General features: G+C 35.1%; 1 protein-coding gene across 3 annotated transcripts in view; it reads right to left on the bottom strand.

Moving 5' to 3' along the window:
• Nucleotides 1-3,854: 3,854 nt before the first annotated feature.
• ANGPT1 (angiopoietin 1) overlaps nt 3,855-19,882 on the bottom strand; it is a 264,673-nt gene continuing 248,645 nt past the window's right edge. The window contains exons 8-9 of one of the 3 annotated variants that reach the window (XM_036830975.1): nt 18,015-18,145; nt 3,855-6,376 (exon numbers count right to left, since the gene is read on the bottom strand). In XM_036830975.1, coding sequence (XP_036686870.1) covers nt 6,216-6,376; nt 18,015-18,145 — 292 coding nt within the window. In that variant the 3' untranslated portion in view covers nt 3,855-6,215. The remainder of the gene's footprint in view (nt 6,377-18,014; nt 18,146-19,882) is intronic. The other 2 variants (XM_036830972.1, XM_036830973.1) reach the window with 2 other exon arrangements.

Below are 19,882 nucleotides of genomic sequence, written 5' to 3'. Positions count from 1 at the left end.
CATCTATTGAGATGATTATATGGTTTTTATCCTTCAATTTGTTAATATGGTCTATCACATTGATTGACTGACGAAAGAAATTAAAGATGATACAAATACATGGAGAGACATACCATGTTCTTGGAATGGAAGAATCAACATTGTGAAAATGACTATATTACCCAAAGCAATCTACAGATTCAATGCAATCCCTATCAAACTACCAATGGCATTTTTCACACAACTAGAACAAAAAATTTCACAATTTGTATGGAAACACAAAAGACCCCGAATAGCCAAAGCAATCTTGAGAAAGAAAAACGGAGCTGGAAGAATCAGGCTCCCTGACTTCAGACTATCCTACAAAGCTACAGTAATCAAGACAGTATGGGAATGGCACAAAAACAGAAATATAGATCAATGGAACAGGATAGAAAGCCCAGAGATAAACCCACACACATATGGTCACCTTATTTTTGATAAAGGAGGCAAGAATATACAATGGAGAAAAGACAGCCTCTTCAATAAGTGGTGTTGGGAAAACTGGACAGCTACCTGTAAAAGAATGAAATTAGAACACTCCCTAACATCATACACAAAAATAAACTCACAATGTATTAAAGACCTAAATGTAAGGCCAGACACTCTAAAACGCTTGGAGGAAAACATAGGCAGAACACTCTATGACATAAATCACAGCAAGATCCTTTATGACCCAACTCCTAGAGAAATGGAAATAAAAACAAAAATAAACAAATGGGACCTAATGAAACTTAAAAGCTTTTGCAACGCAAAGGAAACCATAAACAAGACAAAAAGACAACCCTCAGAATGGGAGAAAATATTTGCAAGTGAAGCAACTGACAAAGGACTAATCTCCAAAATTTACAAGCAGCTCATGCAGGTCAATATCAATAAAACAAACAACCCAATCCAAAAATGGGCAGAAGACCTAAATAGACATTTCTCCAGAGAAGATATACAGATTGCCAACAAACACATGAAAGGATGCTCAACATCACTAATCTAATCACTAAGTAGAGAAATGCAAATCAAAACTACCATGAGGTATCACCTCACACCAGTCAGAATGGCCATCATCAAAAAAATCTACAAACAATAAATGGCTGGAGAGGGTGTGGAGAAAAGGGGACCCTCTTGCACTGTTGGTGGGAATGTAAATTGATACAGCCACTATGGAGAACAGTATGGAGGTTCCTTAAAAAACTAAAAATAGAACTACCATACGACCCAGCAATCCCACTACTGGGCATATACCCTGAGAAGACCGTAATTCAAAAAGAGTCATGTACCACAATGTTCATTGCAGCTCTATTTACAATAGCCAGGACATGGAAGCAACCTAAGTGTCCATCAACAGATGAATGGATAAAGAAGATGTGGCACATATATACAATGGAATATTAGCCATAAAAAGAAACAAAATTGAGTTATTTGTAGTGAGGTGGATGGATCTAGAGTCTGTCATACAGAGTGAAGTAAGTCAGAAAGAGAAAAACAAATACCGTAAGCGAGCACATATATATATGGAATCTAAAAAAAAAAAAAACAAAAAACAAAAAAAGATTATTAAGAACCTAGGGGCAAGACAGGAATAAAGACACAGATGTAGAGAATGGACTTGAGGACACGGGGAGGGGGAGGGGGAAGGGTAAGCTGGGACGAAGTGAGACAGTGGCATGGACTAATATATACTACCAAATGTAAAATAGATAGCTAGTGGGAAGCAGCTGCATAGCACAGGGAGATCAGCTTGGTGCTTTGTGACCATCTAGAGGGGTGGGATAGGGAGGGTGGGAGGGAGACGCAAGAGGGAAGAGATATGGGGATATATGTATGTGTATAGCTGATTCACTTTGTTATAAAGCAGAAACTAACACACCATTGTAAAGCAATTATACTCCAATAAAGATGTTTAAAAAAATAATAATAATTCACCCTCTGCCCATTACACCTATAAAATAACTTCCTAAAGGGAGAGCTATGTAACTACAATCCAGCAACTCCTTATGAATATTATTGTTATACCTTTCTCCTAATGGAAACATTCATTTAGAGCCTTAATAATTTTCTTCTCTAATCTTTTATACCACTGTTTTGATGTTTAGGCATCGTATTAAGGTGCACACATATTCTTACGTGTGCTTGTAATATTTTCTTTTAAGTCCATTTTAACTTACAATGTTTTAGTACTTTCTCGGAAGTCACTTCTGGTTCCTTACAGCATATGTAGGAAGCATACATGTATTTTAAAATTTAACTTACATAAGAGGAACTTAGGTAAGGTAGTCCCAGTTCTGTGGCAGCAAGAGCTGATAATGTTACCGCCCTTTATGATCTTTACCTTTTATACCAAACTCAGATATTCAGAATGCATCCTATTATTCTACACTGAGTTCCCAGAATTTATTGTTAATTGTCGTATAATAATCCAACATTTAATAATTGACAGGGCATCCTAAAGCAAAGGAAATAAAAGCAAAAATAAACAAATGGGACCTAATTAAACTTAAAAGCTTTTGCACAGCAATGGAAACCATTGACGAAACAAAAAGACAACCTGCTGAATGGGAGAAAATATTTGCAAATGATATGAGAGATAAGGGGTTAATATCCAACATATATAAATGGCTCGTACAACTCCACATCAAAAAACAAAAAAAAAAAACCCAATTAATAAATGGGCATAAGAACTGAATAGACTTTTTTCAAAAGAGGAAATGCAGATGGCCAACAGACACATGAAAAGATGTTCAACATTGCTAATCATCAGGGAAACGCAAATCAAAACCACAATGAGACATCACCTCACACCTGTCAGAATGGCTATCATCAAAAAGAACACACATAACAAATGTTGGGCAGGATGTGGAGAAAAGGGCACCTTTGTACACTGTTGGTGGGAATGTAAATTGGTACAGCTACTGTGGAAAACAATATGGAGGCTTCTCAAAAAAACTAAAAATAGAACTACCATCTAGCCCAGCAATTCCACTCCTGGGTATATATCCAAAAAAACCAAAAACACTCATTTGAAAAGATACATGCACCCCAATGTTCATAGCAGCATTATTTACAACTGATAAGGTATGGAAGCAACCTAAGTGTCCATCAGCAGATGAATGGATAAAGAAGATAGGTATATATATATATATATATATATATATATATATAATGGAATACTACTCATCTATAAAAAAGAAGGAAATTCTGCCATTTGTAGCAACATGGATGGACTTGTAGGGCATTATGCTAAGTGAAATAAGTCAGAGAAACACAAATACTGGATGATATCAATTACATGTAGAATCTAAAAAATACAACAAACTAGTGAATAAAACAAAAAGAAGCAGACTCACAGATGTAGAGAACAAACTAGTGGTTACCAGTGGGGAGAGGAAAAGGGGCAGAGGCAATATAAGGGTAGGGGGAAAAAAAAGGGCTATTATGGGATTGTATTAAATCATGTGTATGAAGCTTTTGCAAATTGTAAAGCACTACAGAATTTAAAGAATCTTTCACTCAATAAAAAAAAAAAACATAAGAAATTTTTTAAAATAATAATTGACAGGACATAACAATCATACAGTAGAGATGTGGGATTCAGAACCATTGTTTTGCTCTAACATTCTAAAGGAGTTAAGCTTTCTTATCACATCCAAGACTGAAAATTTTTCAGAGATTGAGGCTTTAGTTCATTTAGCAGGCTTTTTTTTTTTTTTTATGGAGACTATACTTCCATATATCTCTAATTTTAAAACTTGTAAAATATTTAAAATGAGATGGAGTTGCACAAATATGTTACTTTCAATTTTATTTAAATCAAATAAAGCTGTGACTGATGTGAAGAAATTGGCATAGAAACTACATGAATTAATTAACAAAAAACTTAAAGACAAAATCTTATTACCTAATTATCTTATCCTGAATAATTAAATGCAAAGGATATACATGTTAAATGGCCACAAACATGTAGGCATTACAGAGTGCACATATGGAGTCATAAAATATTTTTATACTGCTTTATTATAAATAATTGGAAATATTTCATTTTTCAAACCCAGGTAACAAAACAGTAAATATTATGCTTTCTTTCTTTTTTCATAATTTCCTTTTATTTTTGTATTATGAGTTGGGAAATAGTATTACTTATCAAAAGACCGGTAAAAAAAAAATCTGTAGGAACACACAAAACAAAACACTCACTTTCATTCACTTAAATGAAAACAAACAAGAAGGTTTTTAGAGGGAGAGGCTAAAGGCTGCTATGAAGGAGTCTCCAAGAACAGAAAAACTGTGGTATACCTGCGAATATCACTTGTAAGGCAAAACAGGTTTGTACACACACACAAAAGGTATAAACACTTGATGGTAAACTTTAAAAAATAATTTCGTAAAAATGTGAGTAGCTTTATTTTCTCAAATGGAGGAAAGCCACAAAGGCACAATAGATCAAGTCACCAGGTCTAAAATTGGTATTGTTGCCCTGATAAAAACTTTTTTTAAGAAAGGAGACCCAATATGGATTTCAATTTTCTTATCTCATAGTACACCTCATGTTTTGATAAAAACTGTTCACTCTTGTAACCTTGGACACTTAGAGGCAGAAAGCACTTCCTGATAAAATATTGTAGTAACTTCAAATTCCCACAAAAATCTGTGCCCCAAATTCACTTAAAATAGATTATCCCATAGGAATATTTTCATTAAGAGATTTATAGCAGCTAGTAATTAGAATTTTCTTAGTCAAGTGACTATGATTAATTTTCTTTTTTGTGCATGTGTTTTCCTTAATGTATAATACAAAGTTTGCCAATTTTCTTCCCTAATGATAATGTATTAACATCAGAAATTGCCTAAGAAAACAGGGCCCAAGGGAGAACAATATGAAGAAATAACATATTTCATAAAGTGGTATAGCAGATTTTTTTTGGAAGTGTGTTTATTTGCATCAGTTATGGACAATGCTGCATATTCCAGATTAAACAGCTATTAGGTTTACTGTGGATATAAACAGGCTATGTACAATGATATTTATAATTCTTCTTTCATTTTTCATAGACTTCAGAGTGTTTCTTTTATAGAAACTGGAACAGGGTCAATCTGGATAGCAAGTTTCAGTTAATTAGCAAAAATTAAATTAGCATGAAATAGGGTGAAGAACTGAAGGTAATGATTTTAAAAATAATAAAGTTACACAAGTGTACACATGCAAGAAGGTACTGTAAAATGAACTGTTCCAGTTTACTTGGTTTTATTTCAACTTAATACACTCTAAAATACTGCTTTCACGTATAATATCAAAGGAAATATTAAATGCATGTATATTATTTTAAGGGCTTGATGATATATTTCACATTCTTTAAACTTTACTCAGGCTATAAATATATTTATATATCAGTCAGTTTTTAAAGTAAATGAAAACTGTAGCATGGGGGGGATCATTTTTCACCTTATATGTCCATACTTGATTATGTCCATTTTTTCTGAAAAACTGTACCAAAAAAAATCAAAGAGTAATGGAGTGTATTTCTACCTCACACTGCTATTCTTCAGGCACTATAATTCTTTATAGTTTACCAAAATGGAATTTACATTTGAAGACGGGTTAACTGAAATCAACTAGTAAGTATGATTTAGGAATTAGGCTTCTGAAATCCATTTAACCAACTCAGAGGGCAATGCTGTTCTTCCTAAACTTTTATTAAAATTGTGCAACAGTACAAACTTATTGTTAGTAGGTTTGCAGAGAAATAACACCATTTCACTGGTGTAACACATTTTTCCCAAAGGATTATGGCAGGCCTGTTTTTATTCTTCACGTATACTCTTTTTGTTCTTGTTGTTCATCTTCTTTTCTTCGGTTTTACGTGAAATAAACCATATTTATCATCTGGTTACTATAGTTCTGTAATAAGATCCAGTAGTAGTTTGAAGCACAGCGAGCTGAACAGTTTCTTCCCTTTTTAAAGCATGACAGTGAGTGGCATTCTCTATAGTCAAGCCATATGAACACAGTCACCCCAAGGAGAGGCTTTTGTGAAATCAAAAGGTTCCAAATTCACAGTCAAGAACCTTGGTGACTTCACATAACTGCTACTTGTTGCTGGAAGGGAGACAATATTGTTTGCTTCAGAAGTTTCCAAGTAGTTTCTCATCTGGTGGCTTCTCCAGATTTCTTGGTGGCCTTTTAAATTGCTTTTGATATTGTGCCTTCAAAAGTCCAAAGGTCGAATCATCATAGTTGTGGAACGTAAGGAGTAACTGGGCCCTTTGAAGTAATGCCACTTTATTCCATTCAGTTTTCCGTGGTTCTGCCCCGCTGTATAAAACATTCCATTTAGATTGGATGGGCCACAAGCATCAAACCACCAGCCTGAAAAATTATTTAATAACGAAAGAGAGAAGAAGGAGAAGAAACAATTACATAAGTAAACTGAACATTTGGAAATTAATGCCATTACTGAGGGGAAACTTATTCACACTTATGATTATTTGCAAATAGGAGGTATTCAATAAATATCTTCTTGGTAGTGAAATTGTTTTAAATGGCATCCAATTTAGACAGTGTACAAACAATCAGAAGAGAAATGCTTTCATGAAAACCAGCTTTCAGTGTCACTCCATTGGGACTCAATTCCCAATGTAACGATGGGAAGCATTGGGCTTCAAGATACGCTATAGTCAGGCCTGGATTCATACAAAGGGCAAGTAAAATGAAACCCTTAAGAGGCATTCCACCTGAATCCTGTTATTGGGAACAGAACAATTAATTATTAGCAATAAAGTTCAGAAGCTTAGACAACTGGCATCTAAATACAAAGAAATGTTCTCCGTCTACTTCATAGTTTTGCCAAGAATTGGCCCTCAGCTGCTTCTGAAATTAACTGGATACCAGAAAATGACTATGAATTTGAATTGCTATGCCCTCTCTGTAGCTTATAGCACTATGGGAAGTGTTCATCAATAGTAGCCATATAGTTCCTATATAGCGGTATTGTTCAAGTTATAGCGTGATTGTTCAAGTTCTTTCTAAACGTAGTAAAAAGAAAAATGATGAGTAACGTAGAGATCCTATGCTCACATAGCTCTCTGCAAGGATAACTCAGTACTTTATTTTTTAAATGAATTAAGTTCTTAGATTTTTTAGATAAAACATAGTACTTTTTCTCCCTCTTCTGAAGTAACACTGCTGAAATCTTTAGGGAGACATTTATGCCGGAGACATTTATGCCAGAGACATTCTGGCATATTTGTATTTGGATACAGTTGACCTCCCTTTGATTACAGAGTTATACCTAAGGGACTAATAGCTAAAGAAAGAGAAAGCTGTACAGCTGATGTTTAACTGTAACACGAGCATCTTCTTGCAGAAACTTTAGAAAAAGTTAAACAGAGAAAAGCTAGTTTTCATTTTTCAATTTTGGAGGATGAATACAGCTGGGTTTGTTTACAAAGTCATACTAGAGGCCTAACAAGCTGTATTAATCGCTAATTCATCCTAGGAAAAAGTAAGGTATGTCAATGAATTTGGAAAGACACTATATTTAATGTTTTACCAACCGTGTGCAAATAACATAGATATTAATGCAGTCAAAACATGAGGGACAAGCAAGTTCTTATTTGGCAAGGAAGGAGAAAACTGTAAAATTCCACCTTTTTCTTCTTAAGATTAATTCCTTTAAAATTTTTTGGTAAGTATAACTTGTAAAAATATGCTATTTATATCACAAAAGGCTTTCTAATATTAGGGAATGTATTTACCCAGAAGACTCTCAAAGGACAAAATGAAACTCAACTTAATTGCTTCAGTATTTTAACTTTCTCCTCCTTTTCTATGACCTTCTTGAGGCACTCTTCCATCATGTTAATGAGCCTTTCATAGTCTTTCAAATATCCACCATGGTCTCTAAAGCAAACACAGTTACTCTATTGTCGAGAACTATTACAAATCATAGAATGATCTTCCAAGTTACATTAGGATACTCAGGGTAAAAGCATGTGGTTTTGTTTGGTTATAGAAAGCCATAAGAGTTCTGGAAGAGTGTGGGAAGGCAGAGGTCTGTTGGAACAGAAACCTGGCAATGAAGGGCACAGGCTGAAGGATACATTCATTGGGAAACTTTTGATGAGCTTAGGAAAGAGACAAGAAACAACAGGGGCACATGAGGGAATAGGGTAAATTGATCTTACGTACATTTTCTAATGAGTAAAGTGGGGTAATGTCTATGGTAAGAACAATGGCATTTTGGAGACGTTGAAAGAAGACCAGAATGGCTGGGTCAAAGTTAACAAGAGAAACAGTAGCCTGAAGCTGAGATGGTCTGAAGACCAAATCACACAGTCTTTTGTTCACTATCCTAAGAGCAATGAAAAGGCATGGTCTATATTCCCTATACTTAGTGCTGCATCTAACGGAGTTTGCTCGACAAATGACTGGAAGGGACTACAGGCTTATTGACAGATTGACTGTTTCTCCTTATAAAGCCTCTATGGTCTGAATTAGTCTAGTTCACTAAAAAAGCTATATTTGCTAGACACCTGAATATATATATATATACCTGAATATACTGTATTCATTTTTTCTTTATTCATTCAGTTTGTAATTATCATGAATTGTTGTCATACAACACTCAACAAGACAGATGTGGTCCTTACCCTCATGGAGCTTACTCCCAACGTGAGAAACAGACCAAAAAAAGTAGCAAATAAATAAAATACCTACAAATCATGACTATGATGATGGAGAAAAGGAAGAAGAAGAGGAGAGGGGGAGGAGGAGGTAGAGGGGGAAGTGGAGGGGCAGGAGGAGAAGGAGGAATAGGTCGGGAAGGAGGAGGGGGTACTTAGAATCAGGGAACTATGAAGGAGAATAACAGGAGACTTACTTGACTTTTCATGTTCGTGGAAGAAGTTGATATTTAATGAGACCTGAAGGATGAGGAAACAGTCATGTGAAGATGGGGAAAGACTATTCTAAGCAGAACATGGCACATGCCAATGCCATGAGGAAGAAAGGGAGCTTAGTGTTTAGGGACTAAAAGAACATCAGTGTAGTTGGTATATAGTGAACAAGGGGGAGACTTGTAGGGAATGAAGGTGGAGAAATGGCAATCTTGGTGGAAAGTGAACAATGTGGAAAAACTTATAGTTTATCCAGGCTACTTGCCTATCATCAGGTGAACAAGCGGAACATTCTCTAGGAATGGGAACCAATATTTAACCAGGGGAACCAGATCTGCCAGGTTAAATGTTTAATCGAATATTATTTAGAGCCCTCACTCTGTAACTGTGGGCTGCCAAAACTACCCTGAGCATAGCGGCAGCATGATGAAGGGGAGAAAATTGAAGCTAGAATCAATTCAGCAAATACTAACCAATGGACAGACATAGGGGTCAGAGTTGAGTAAAACAAAGTTCCTGACTTCAAAGAGTACACAATTTTGTGTAGGAGAGAAACAACAAACTGTTAAAAAATGAGATAATGGCTGTTTAACAGAGATGAAGAAAATGTTAGGAACAGAGGCGGAATGCCCTGTTTGTTGGTCCATAAGGTGTACTCATCACTTGAGCTGGATGCTGAAGGATGGGTGTGAGTTCACTGGACAGCAGGAGATTCTAACGACACTGTGTACTCTGAGAGAGCAGGAGAGAGTGCCTGCCAGCAGCTTGGCTTGGCTGGAATGCCAGTGGATAAGGGATTGGAGAATTCAGGGCTAGCAAAATAAACAGGGTCGAGAACATGGAGGTTTTTATTGTATGTCTAGAAATATTCCTGTGGGCAATGGGGAGCCTAGAGTACCAGACCAGAAAGTAGAAGACCCTGATTTTGATGCCCACTTCACCAATTAATAACTAAGGGATCTTAGGCAATAGTATATATAATATTTGATATTTATTGAACAGTTAATATGTGTCAGGGACTCTGCTAAAATATTTATATGAATTTTCTCATTTTATTACCCAAACAGCCCTACATGGTGTGGCAAGTACTAAAGTGAAGACGCTGATGCTCAGGTAGTTGAAGGATCTTTTCCAACGTCACACAGTCACTTACCGCCTAATTCCTGAGATGTGGATTATAAATGTCTAATCAACCATTTTCACAGCACAGTTGCAAGGATCATGTAAGATGGTGCACCATTAAAGCCTATAAAATCCTATCTAAGTGCTCTCTTGTAAGTTATCTAGGAAGCAGGCAGAAACATTAGAGCAGAAATAAAAAGGATTAGATCTTATCGGGGCATCATAATGATTTAATAATGAAGACCAGGTCATTAGCGCCAACATATTTCCTTATTTGCATGGTAGGGTTAATTAGAGAAATACAAAAATAATTTGCACCCATATGAGTACAGTTGTTCAATGCTTGCATTGTAAAGACATGGCATTTAAGTACCTAATATGGGTTTTGTTTTCAATGATTTGTTTTATTTCATGTAGAAATCAAAGAGGTCAAGGTGTTTATCTCTTTATCTTAAGACCAGTGGGCCATGCACACTCTGGATTATCAGAGAGCAATTGACAATAATAAAAATGATGAATTAAGATGGCAGAAAATGAAATGAAAGGGCAATTATTTCTCATGACAATTTCAGTTGTACTGTCCTTTATTAAATACTCTGAACTTCAAGGTCGCAAAAATAGTTATTTCTGTGCAAGTAAGTATTCTCTGTTTTCTCTGACAAGGAACAACAAGGAACATCTTTGTATCAAATATTTCAGTTTGTCCACTTTCTACCTCTCTTTGAAAAAATTAAGCATGACCAGGTCTTTTAAACATAAATCCTGAAAAGATGTGGTTTTAAAGCATATTTATAGAAAGCAGGCAAAAAGTACAGCAGACTCCTGGTTACTCATAGGTACCCTTAGGCATTCATAAATGATCGTATGTACTCATGGGTACTCAGAACATATGAAAGTTTGCACAGATTGAAGGTGTCCTTGTGAACATATAGAGGAGTGTATGCCTGGGTTGAAGTTCCTCTCTGATAAGATACCAAATAGCTGAATTATATATCTTCTACAATCCTGGGGAAATATTAACTTTGTACTTTGTTCTATAAGTGCCTGGGAATAACAGATGAGCAATATGTTAAAGAAGTTAATCTAGAAGAGGCACTTTAAGCTTAAAAGAACTCAGTGATGCAAGCAAAGACGGAAGAAAGCAGCAGCTTCCATCTGCTGTTGGGACAACTGATAAAATGGCTTAAATGTTTTAAGATTGGCAATTGCTGAGATTTACTTTGCCAAGCATTTTCCTTTATAACCTGTAACCTCATGTATATTTTAGTAAGAAATCTGAGATGCATGTTTCTAATCCATTTACACTTAACTCATTAAAATTTAGTTTTGTAATAACTATCTCGGGCTTCCCAGGCCTTTAAAAATCATTTGAGTCTTTTATCTTTGAAGCAGAAGATTCACATTTTATCACCAATAAATGAAACTTTGCCCAGAAAACAGGAACTTGATTCTAAACTCTGTACTCAGGAAGTTCAAATTTATTTGAAAGTCAGGAAACCTAACTCAAATTCTTCTGATCCTAAACAAAATGTCTCTCAACACTTCTTTTCTAAGGTAAAAAGTACAGCAAAATAAAAAGATATATCTGTGGTTATGGATTTCTTTCACTCATTTTCAATGCATGCATTCTAATCAGCAATAAGCAAAGAGCCTGCACAGAGAATAAGAATTTTCCTCTTTGATAGTGATAAAGGATGACTAAGTTATAGCGATAAAGGATGACTAGTTAGTGACTAGGATGAGGCTGAAAAAAACTGATTGATGCCATAGTTATAAATGGGATCATCATGAAAATCACTGGCTGAGTTCACGTGTACAAATTCGGCCCCGACCAATAACTAGCCTCAAGCAGCAGCTGCATGTTCTTGCGTGCGGAGGCAAAGGACCTTCCCAGAGGTTTGCATTCCTTCTATCATTTCATTCTACATCCCCTTCGAGTCTAGCACTTGGCTTTTTTTCCTTTCTCTTCTTTTTGTTCCATAGATTAAAAGTTGTTTATCCTGGCTGATAATCTTGAATTCATTTAAATCCTTTAGGTATTCTCTTACTGCCTCTTTCCTCCCTTGAACTTCATTTTACTTTTAACCACGTTTAAATGAGGAAATCCTTGTGAAAATGTGCTGCAAACAGTAAAACAGAGCTAAATTCTTGTCTTTGAATGCCATTCCTTTTAAGAGTGGCAGTAGAAGGAGTGGATAAAGTAATGGCTTATCTAGAGGTCGAGTTCAAATCCTACTTCTGACATTAATAAGTGACCTTAGGCAACTTATCTAACTCTTCCGTATCTCAATTCTTGCCAAAGATCTCTATTTCAAAGGATTTATGGAAGTGTCATATAAGTTATTAAATATAAGTCATTAATGGTAATGAAGAAATGACTGTTACACACTAAGAGTGCAATAGATATTCACTGTATTATTTATTATTAGAGTAAAATATAAACAAAATTGGTTATTTCTCATCCACTGTCAATTATTAACCTTTGGTGGCAGCCTGGCGCTATAGGCCTATCAGTTCTGATTCACCTTTTTCCAAACTGATCTTTAAAAGATATTTCCCGATATTATTTGTTCTTATTCCAATAAGTGAAAACTGCCTCCCACAAAAAGGAGTATAATCCTAAATTTTGCACTTAGGCTGTTCAAATTTATTTGAAAGTTACAAACCTAACACTCAAAGTTTTCCAATTTGAGTTTAGTCTTCTGGGGTTTGGTTATTCTTAAAATTCAGTCCCGGTCTTCAATATTCATCCCTTTGTTTCCATGTTTGTGCATGCAAATTCATATATACATACTTAGGCATTTTAAATCTAAGTTCACAAAAAGTCACATTCATACTCCACATTGATTTATTTCTATGTCTTCTCACCAGGATCATTTGTGATTTTACAATGTCCTTTCAGAGTCTCTGATAGCAAATTCATTCATTTAATCAGTATTTATCAAGCATATCCTATGTGCCAGGCACTGTGCTAGGCACTGAGGATACAGTGGTGCAGAGCATGATGTCCCTATCTTCAAGAATGTACATTTTTGTGGAATAGGCTTAGAGATTATGTACTAAATAAGAAATTGCTTTGAAATAAAGTAATGCAATGTAGATTTCTGTGGTCAACCTTAAATTATCCATATGGATCTTTTCTCTCAACATTTTTGCCTTAAAACCCAGGGAATGCCAGTTATCTGACAATGGTTAGTACATCCTTCCTGGGTTATCAAAAACTCTAAGATGATTGTATTTTCCCAAAGATCTTGTCACTTCAACCAGTTAGAGAGGCTGTTAATTTCTTTCGTTTTCTTTGTCTTCTTCAAGGTTATATAGCAGGCAAGGCAAGTGTTTATCACCTCTCTACTGCTAGCATCTGGTAAGTTCTAAGGGTTTGTACTAAGAATTTATGTGTATGGCTTTATCCCGCCTTTTAGAATTGAACTGAGACTATCCTTTGTTAGCTTTAGCAAAGTCTTGTCTGTTGGCTGACTATAGTTTATGCGTGGGAAAAGAGACTGGAGTTTTTACCACAACAGATTCTTTCTGCAGAAGGTTAGGTCACATTTTTACATAGCTTTTATATTATATACCAAATAAGAAAATTGTGTTGAAAGAAAGGTAAGGAAAGAATGTTAAAACACTACCATGTTTTGTTAGGGTTTTTTTTTTTTTTTTTAATTTTTGGTTGGCAACCTTTAGTAATTGTAGTTTCTAACAGACTTTAGAAAAATGTATTTTGAATTGGTACGAAAGACCCATGTTTTCTTTGAATGTGAAGTTGCTTTGATTGTGACAATCTAATGAGAAAAGGTTTTAATTTTCATAATTTTAGTCATAGATTTTTTCTGCATATTTACGTTTATATACAACAAATCCATGAATTGAATGATATACATTTTCATTTTCTAAATGTTAAATAATAGAGAAAACATTAGGTTTATAATGAAACTGATTCCTTTCTTTGGGTTCAAGAGGGCACAAGAAGGGCTCTCCTGTGGGACTAAGAAAATATTTCCTATAATCACCTCTTAAATTTATCCCTCCCACTACTGAAATATATAGATTTGTTTGTAATATCCTATATAAAGGGGAAACCTAAGGAGAAAACTTACAAATTTTCTTGAGGTCAATGAATCACAGAACACAGATATTTCTGGCTTATAATGTACGCTGACAAATCATCACTAATGATTAATTAAGAGGTCAGTTCCATAGAAAATGTGTGTGGCAATTTTGATCTTGAAATATATGGTCTGGTCCCATAAGAAATGTGTAATGAAACAAAAATTATTCAATATTTAAATTGGATGGAAGAATTTCTGGTAAGGTAGAAATAAGTACATACACTTCTGGGGAAGGAGGTATAAAACATTGTGGTATCTATTTCTATTGATGCAAATATGCTTTTTAAGTCTGATATACCTCCTTTCCACTAACAATTTACTATGAACTACAACCCATGCACTGAAAAATAATGTTACCTGCTTTTCTCTACTGTAGCCACAATGAGTACATGGAATAATAAAATCATAGAACCAGAAGAAAATGTGAGAGACAATCTTATCTAGACCCACAACTACAGGGATGGGCATACGTAAACTCTTTCAGATAAATACCTTTCTATTCTCTTCTTGAAGGTGTCCATAACTAGACATGCACAATCCTTCCTGGAAACTCACTCCAGCCTTTGATCCCTGGACACTCCATCTAAAGTCGCTTTCCCCTTCCTTCAATAACTCTGTCACCTGTTATATTTTGTCCCTAGAACTTGTTATGACTTGAAATTGTGTTATTTATTGTTTACTTTTTGCTGATGGTCTTCCTCAATAGATGCAAGCTCTATTCTGTCTTGCTCATTTTTCTCATAGTTGTTGACTCTTAACAGTTACTCATTAAAAATATGTTAAGTTGGTAGAAGGAAGTTAAGAAGTTAGGATGTTAGGAAAGAAGGAAGAAAGGTCAAAATGTTCTACCTTATGTCTAGCTGAAATACCTTCTGCTTTCAATTAAGCCTATCTCCTGTTTTTCAGTCTTTGACAGATAAGGGTAACAATGATACCACATTCTCCAACAAAAATCCCTCCATGTACTTGAAGAAACTATTAGGACAGTTAAGCAGGCAATAAATCTTACTTTATCCTTAATTCCTTTTAGAAGAAACAATGGAAAATATATAAATAAACAAGATAAAACAAAGCTTTAATTGATGATGACAGAGAACTAAGAATTATTAGTTCAAGGAGTATGAAATCTCTCTGCTTAAAAGAGACTATTTTAAAAAAGAGAGGAAAAATAATCAGACAGAAAATGGTTCTAAGGGGAACTATGACAGAGAATAAATAGTGGTGGTGGGGGAGTAGCTAAGTAGGACATAAATTCCAGATAATACTCAAGTTACCTGGACTGTCATTGACATTCATCCTTATGTTCTCCAGTTCTTAGCTATCTAAATTCCACATATTAGTTTTGCAGAGTGAATAGATTTGCAAGACCTGGATTCTTTCAAAAGGATATTTGATAGGGTAATGGCGTTTATTACAAAAACACATTTACTTAGACTATTCCAGCCCAAGCAATAAGTGGAAATTTTTTCTCCCCAACATATGTGTTTATTGGTGGCTAAGAAGCAGGTCCAAGAATGATTATGGATGAAAGAACATGACAAAGTTCAATCATTGGAAGCAGAAATAAAATCACAAACCTGAGCAATGAAGTTTTTCTCACCAACACCCAAGAGATGCAGTTTCTCCTCTTTGCTTTGCTCTATATGTTCATTATTATGACAGGAATATGAGCAGATTGGCACACTATTCTAAGTAAACATTTGAAAGATTTTACTGTTGGTCTTTCATGTGTTGTATTTATTTGGTAAGAAACATTATCTGTAAAACAGACATGGAGAAAATGAAGTGTACTTCTATATTAAAATAGGCAGAAAACTGGACAATCAAAGTCCTTCTGTCCTTATATAAAGTTGCTGACAGTTTTCATTTATGGGATCATGGAGGTAATTAAAGAAATATTTTCTTTCAGGAACAAAAGTTCAAAACCTAACCTGTGGGTACCCATGTAAAAAAATATGCTAATTATAACAAATGTTTGGGGGGAGGGGGCCATACAATTGCATATAGAGGCTTTTTAAACTATGGGATGAGGTTGAATGTGATGCCAAAATGGCATGTTTAAAGCTTAAGGAGAAGGATATGACAGAGGCACAATCATAACAGGCTGGCTTTGGTAATACTAGGGCTGGTTTCACGCTGAAAAGATGTTACTATAAGTGGAGTGGATGGGAATCAATATGGAATGTGATTTGCTAGTGGTAGTAATGGAGGGACTGGGAATGGGGATGAAGGTGGAAAGATTTCTCCAAAACTTTCCCTCTATACTCTTCCACGCTCTGTTAATTGGTAAGAAAAATGTCAACCTTATGATTCATTTCATTGGTTTCAAAATTTGAAAGTGACTTCAAGGGTTCCAAGATGGTTATTCATTCACTCATGCACCACATATTTTATTGAGTTCCTATGTGCCACAATCTACTGAGCTAGATGTTAAGGATAAAAGGGTGAACATCTACTTAATTTTGTTTTCCTTGTGTACAAAATGGAGATTTGAGTTTTTCTCCCTTCTTATCTCACAGAGTTGGTTTGGAATTCAAGGAAGATAGTATAACATATTCAGTAACAGGTAATAATATGTAATAATAATGATAGTACTATCATATTTGGAGAAGTAAAATTTTAGATTTTAAAGAGTTTTTTCCTTATTGGCATGAAAACATGTTCTGTTGTAGGGTAACACAGAGAGAGAATTAGAACAGTGAAGGTGGGAATGATTTACTATTCCTTAAGAGAGGGAAACACACTAAAACTGTAAGAAGACAACACTGGAAAAAAGTTTCCTTTACAATTTTATTTGGTGCCAACTCCTTTTTGCCTGTAACATTTTTGAGCTACATCATTTGCCATCAGGTTTTAGTTCAGTGTTTCTTAGGACTTCAATCAGTCATTTATCAACTTATTCACAGTTTTGCCATGCCCATTTACAACTTTATTAATATTAATAAATATTTTTCTTTAATCAATGATTTGTTAATATCAAATATTTGTGAATCCTTTTTAAAATGCGTTTATATCATTCCTTTAAAGAGGAAATCAGTACCACTTTACTATAATAAAAGTAGACATAAACTCAATAAAATTAAAACAAAATCATTTTATTTAATTCTAGGTATGGTGCCATTGCCCCTAACCAATGCCCTTCAGCTTAGGCCTGAGAGTTTGTTCTTTCTTTGCTAAGAAAGGTAATTATTGAGTAGTGATAAGAAGTATTATAGATAAGCTAGTACTAAATTGAGAATTCCTCTTGACACAATACAGAAGCCTAGAAAAGTATTTAAAAAGTGCAAAAGGATTAACTTTCTTACTCAGTAATACAATATTATTTAATGGTATCTGGTATCTCCTATACCAGCTCGAACGTCTTGCAGAGGTCAATACCTTATAATGTAAAGCCCTGGTATAGCTACTCTGAATTGTATAACTTTATATCTAGCTACACCTCTTTATTCTTCTTACTCCGTTTCAATAGAATGGTCAATGAACTCTATTACACAGTTGTAAAGCATTTTGTAAGAAATTTTGGCTTTTTGTTTTTTCTGTATGCTGAATCCTCAAATTGTTGTTCGTTCCACTATGGGTATCATTATGAGTATTTAGAAGGTAGAACAACTGGGACTTTAAGAGGTTCAAGAATTTACTCAGAACCAAGCTTAGCACACCCCCACCATAAATGCTGGGGGAGGAGGCAAACTTCTAAATACGCTAGCAATGTCTTGCACAGGAACATATGGTAAATTAGTGGGCAGAACAAAATGATCTCTAGGGACTTGCTCTTTAGTTTCCTGACCAGAAGATCATAGTCTTTTCTCATAGATAAGAAACCTCAAGCCTCAAACCAATGAGACATAACTCAGAGAAAGGCCCCGTAGGACTTACCTCCTGTTAGCATGAGGGCACATTTGCACATGCAGTTGTCATTATCAGCATCTTTAGTGCTGAAATCAGCACCGTGTAAGATGAGGCTGCTCTGTTTTCCTGCTGTCCCAGTGTGACCCTTTAAATACAACCTGAAGTTAAAAAAAAAAAAAGATAAGCCATTCAACAGAGTAACAGAACCCAGAAGACTGGTTTGCTGAATGTTTGCCTTGTTCATCATTTTCTCCCTTCTCTGAATTCAGCCCTTCCAACAAACTGCTATAAGACCAAAGAAAGCTCCCTGAACAGAAAGAAAGAGAGAGAAGGGGTTGGGGGGAGAAGAGAAGGAAGGAAAGAAGGAATGAAGGACTCCAAATTACAGATAGGTAAAATTCTCTGTGGCTTGTGTGCTTGATGTTTATTTTACTATGCATACTTAAACTCATATGGTTTTCTGATAATGTAGGATCCACAAAGGGAAAATGGGTTTATTTTATTACTACAAGTATTGATCTCTAAACAAAAAATGCCCTGTAGAGTGTCACTAGAGCATATGTCACTGTGTTAATACTGAATATTGATGATGTGCTAAAGGAGGACTTACTCTGTGCCAAGCATTCTGCTAAATGCTTTCCGGCTGTTATTTAATTTAATTTTTATATTAAATCTGTGATTCAGGTATCAATATCAAAATTTTGCATACCAAGGCTCAGAGAGGCTAAATAAGCTGGAATTTCACTATGGTTGACTTTAAAATCCAAGCTCTTATTAATCATTATGTATTCACTGAACAAATATTTCTTGAGCACATACTATATACCAGAAATTGTTCTAAGCACTTAAGATATATCAGCAAAGAAAACAGACAGAAAGCCATGCCCTCGAGGGACCTACATTCTGGTGGTACTCCTAAAACTAAGTTCAAAACCCCAACTGTTTAACCTCAAATATGGCATTCTTCAAAGACCCTGCTTTACTCTCTAGAAACATTTCTTATTTAAAATTTACATTAACCTAGATCAGGGACTCTCCAACAGTTGCCCATATATCAAATCATCTGGTCATTTGTGAAAAAGACCTGTTCACTAGGCTGACGAATTTGTATTTTCAACTAGCACCTCAGATTACTCCTTGCAGACTATCCAAGGAGAACATTTTGAAGAATATGGTCCAGAATTCAAAACTGGTGAACAGATCAACAATAGTTGCCTAATGTAGTTCCCTAATGTCTGCTCATTCCCTATGGATCCCATATGCTGCTTTCATATCCATCTGGGCACTTGGAACAAATGCAAACTTGCTCAGGTCCTTCACTGGCTTGTCAGGGCTCAGAATAGTTAACTAAGATGTCAGTAGCCTCAGTTGATATTCAAAGTCTTCTCTAACTGAGACCTACCCCTCTCTCTAACTCCACCTAAAACTCCTCGGTTCTCCTTCATCAAAATTATCTAGCAATATTCCCTTCAAATCCATGTGTGTTACCACTTCTGTGCCTGAGTCTCATTTATGAATCCTATCCACCATATAGACAATGGGTGATTAATCTCTGTATGACTGAGACACTACTAGGGACCTAGGCCAGCTCTGAACAAATTCTACATTACCATTAAACAGAAATAATAAAGATCAATTAATATTTTAAGATATATATATACATATTTTCCATATGTATATATTTGATTTGTGTTTGCACCTAAGTATATGTATATGTCCCATTATTATTTTGTGAGGTTGATAATTTTTTAGCAAATAACAGTACTGTTGTATAATTGTGCCAAAATATTTTACACATATTCTGCAGAGATTTTTTAGCCAGAGCAAAATATACAATTAAAACCCTACTCAAGTTTTATTGGTTTCAATAATTAATAGAATTTGTAGTTAACAGA

This window comes from Balaenoptera musculus, chromosome 17 (assembly GCF_009873245.2).
Source record: "Balaenoptera musculus isolate JJ_BM4_2016_0621 chromosome 17, mBalMus1.pri.v3, whole genome shotgun sequence".
Classification (NCBI taxonomy): Eukaryota; Metazoa; Chordata; class Mammalia; order Artiodactyla; family Balaenopteridae; genus Balaenoptera; species Balaenoptera musculus.
The sequence above is the reverse complement of the archived record's forward strand: the minus strand, read 5'-3'. Positions and strand labels throughout refer to the sequence as shown.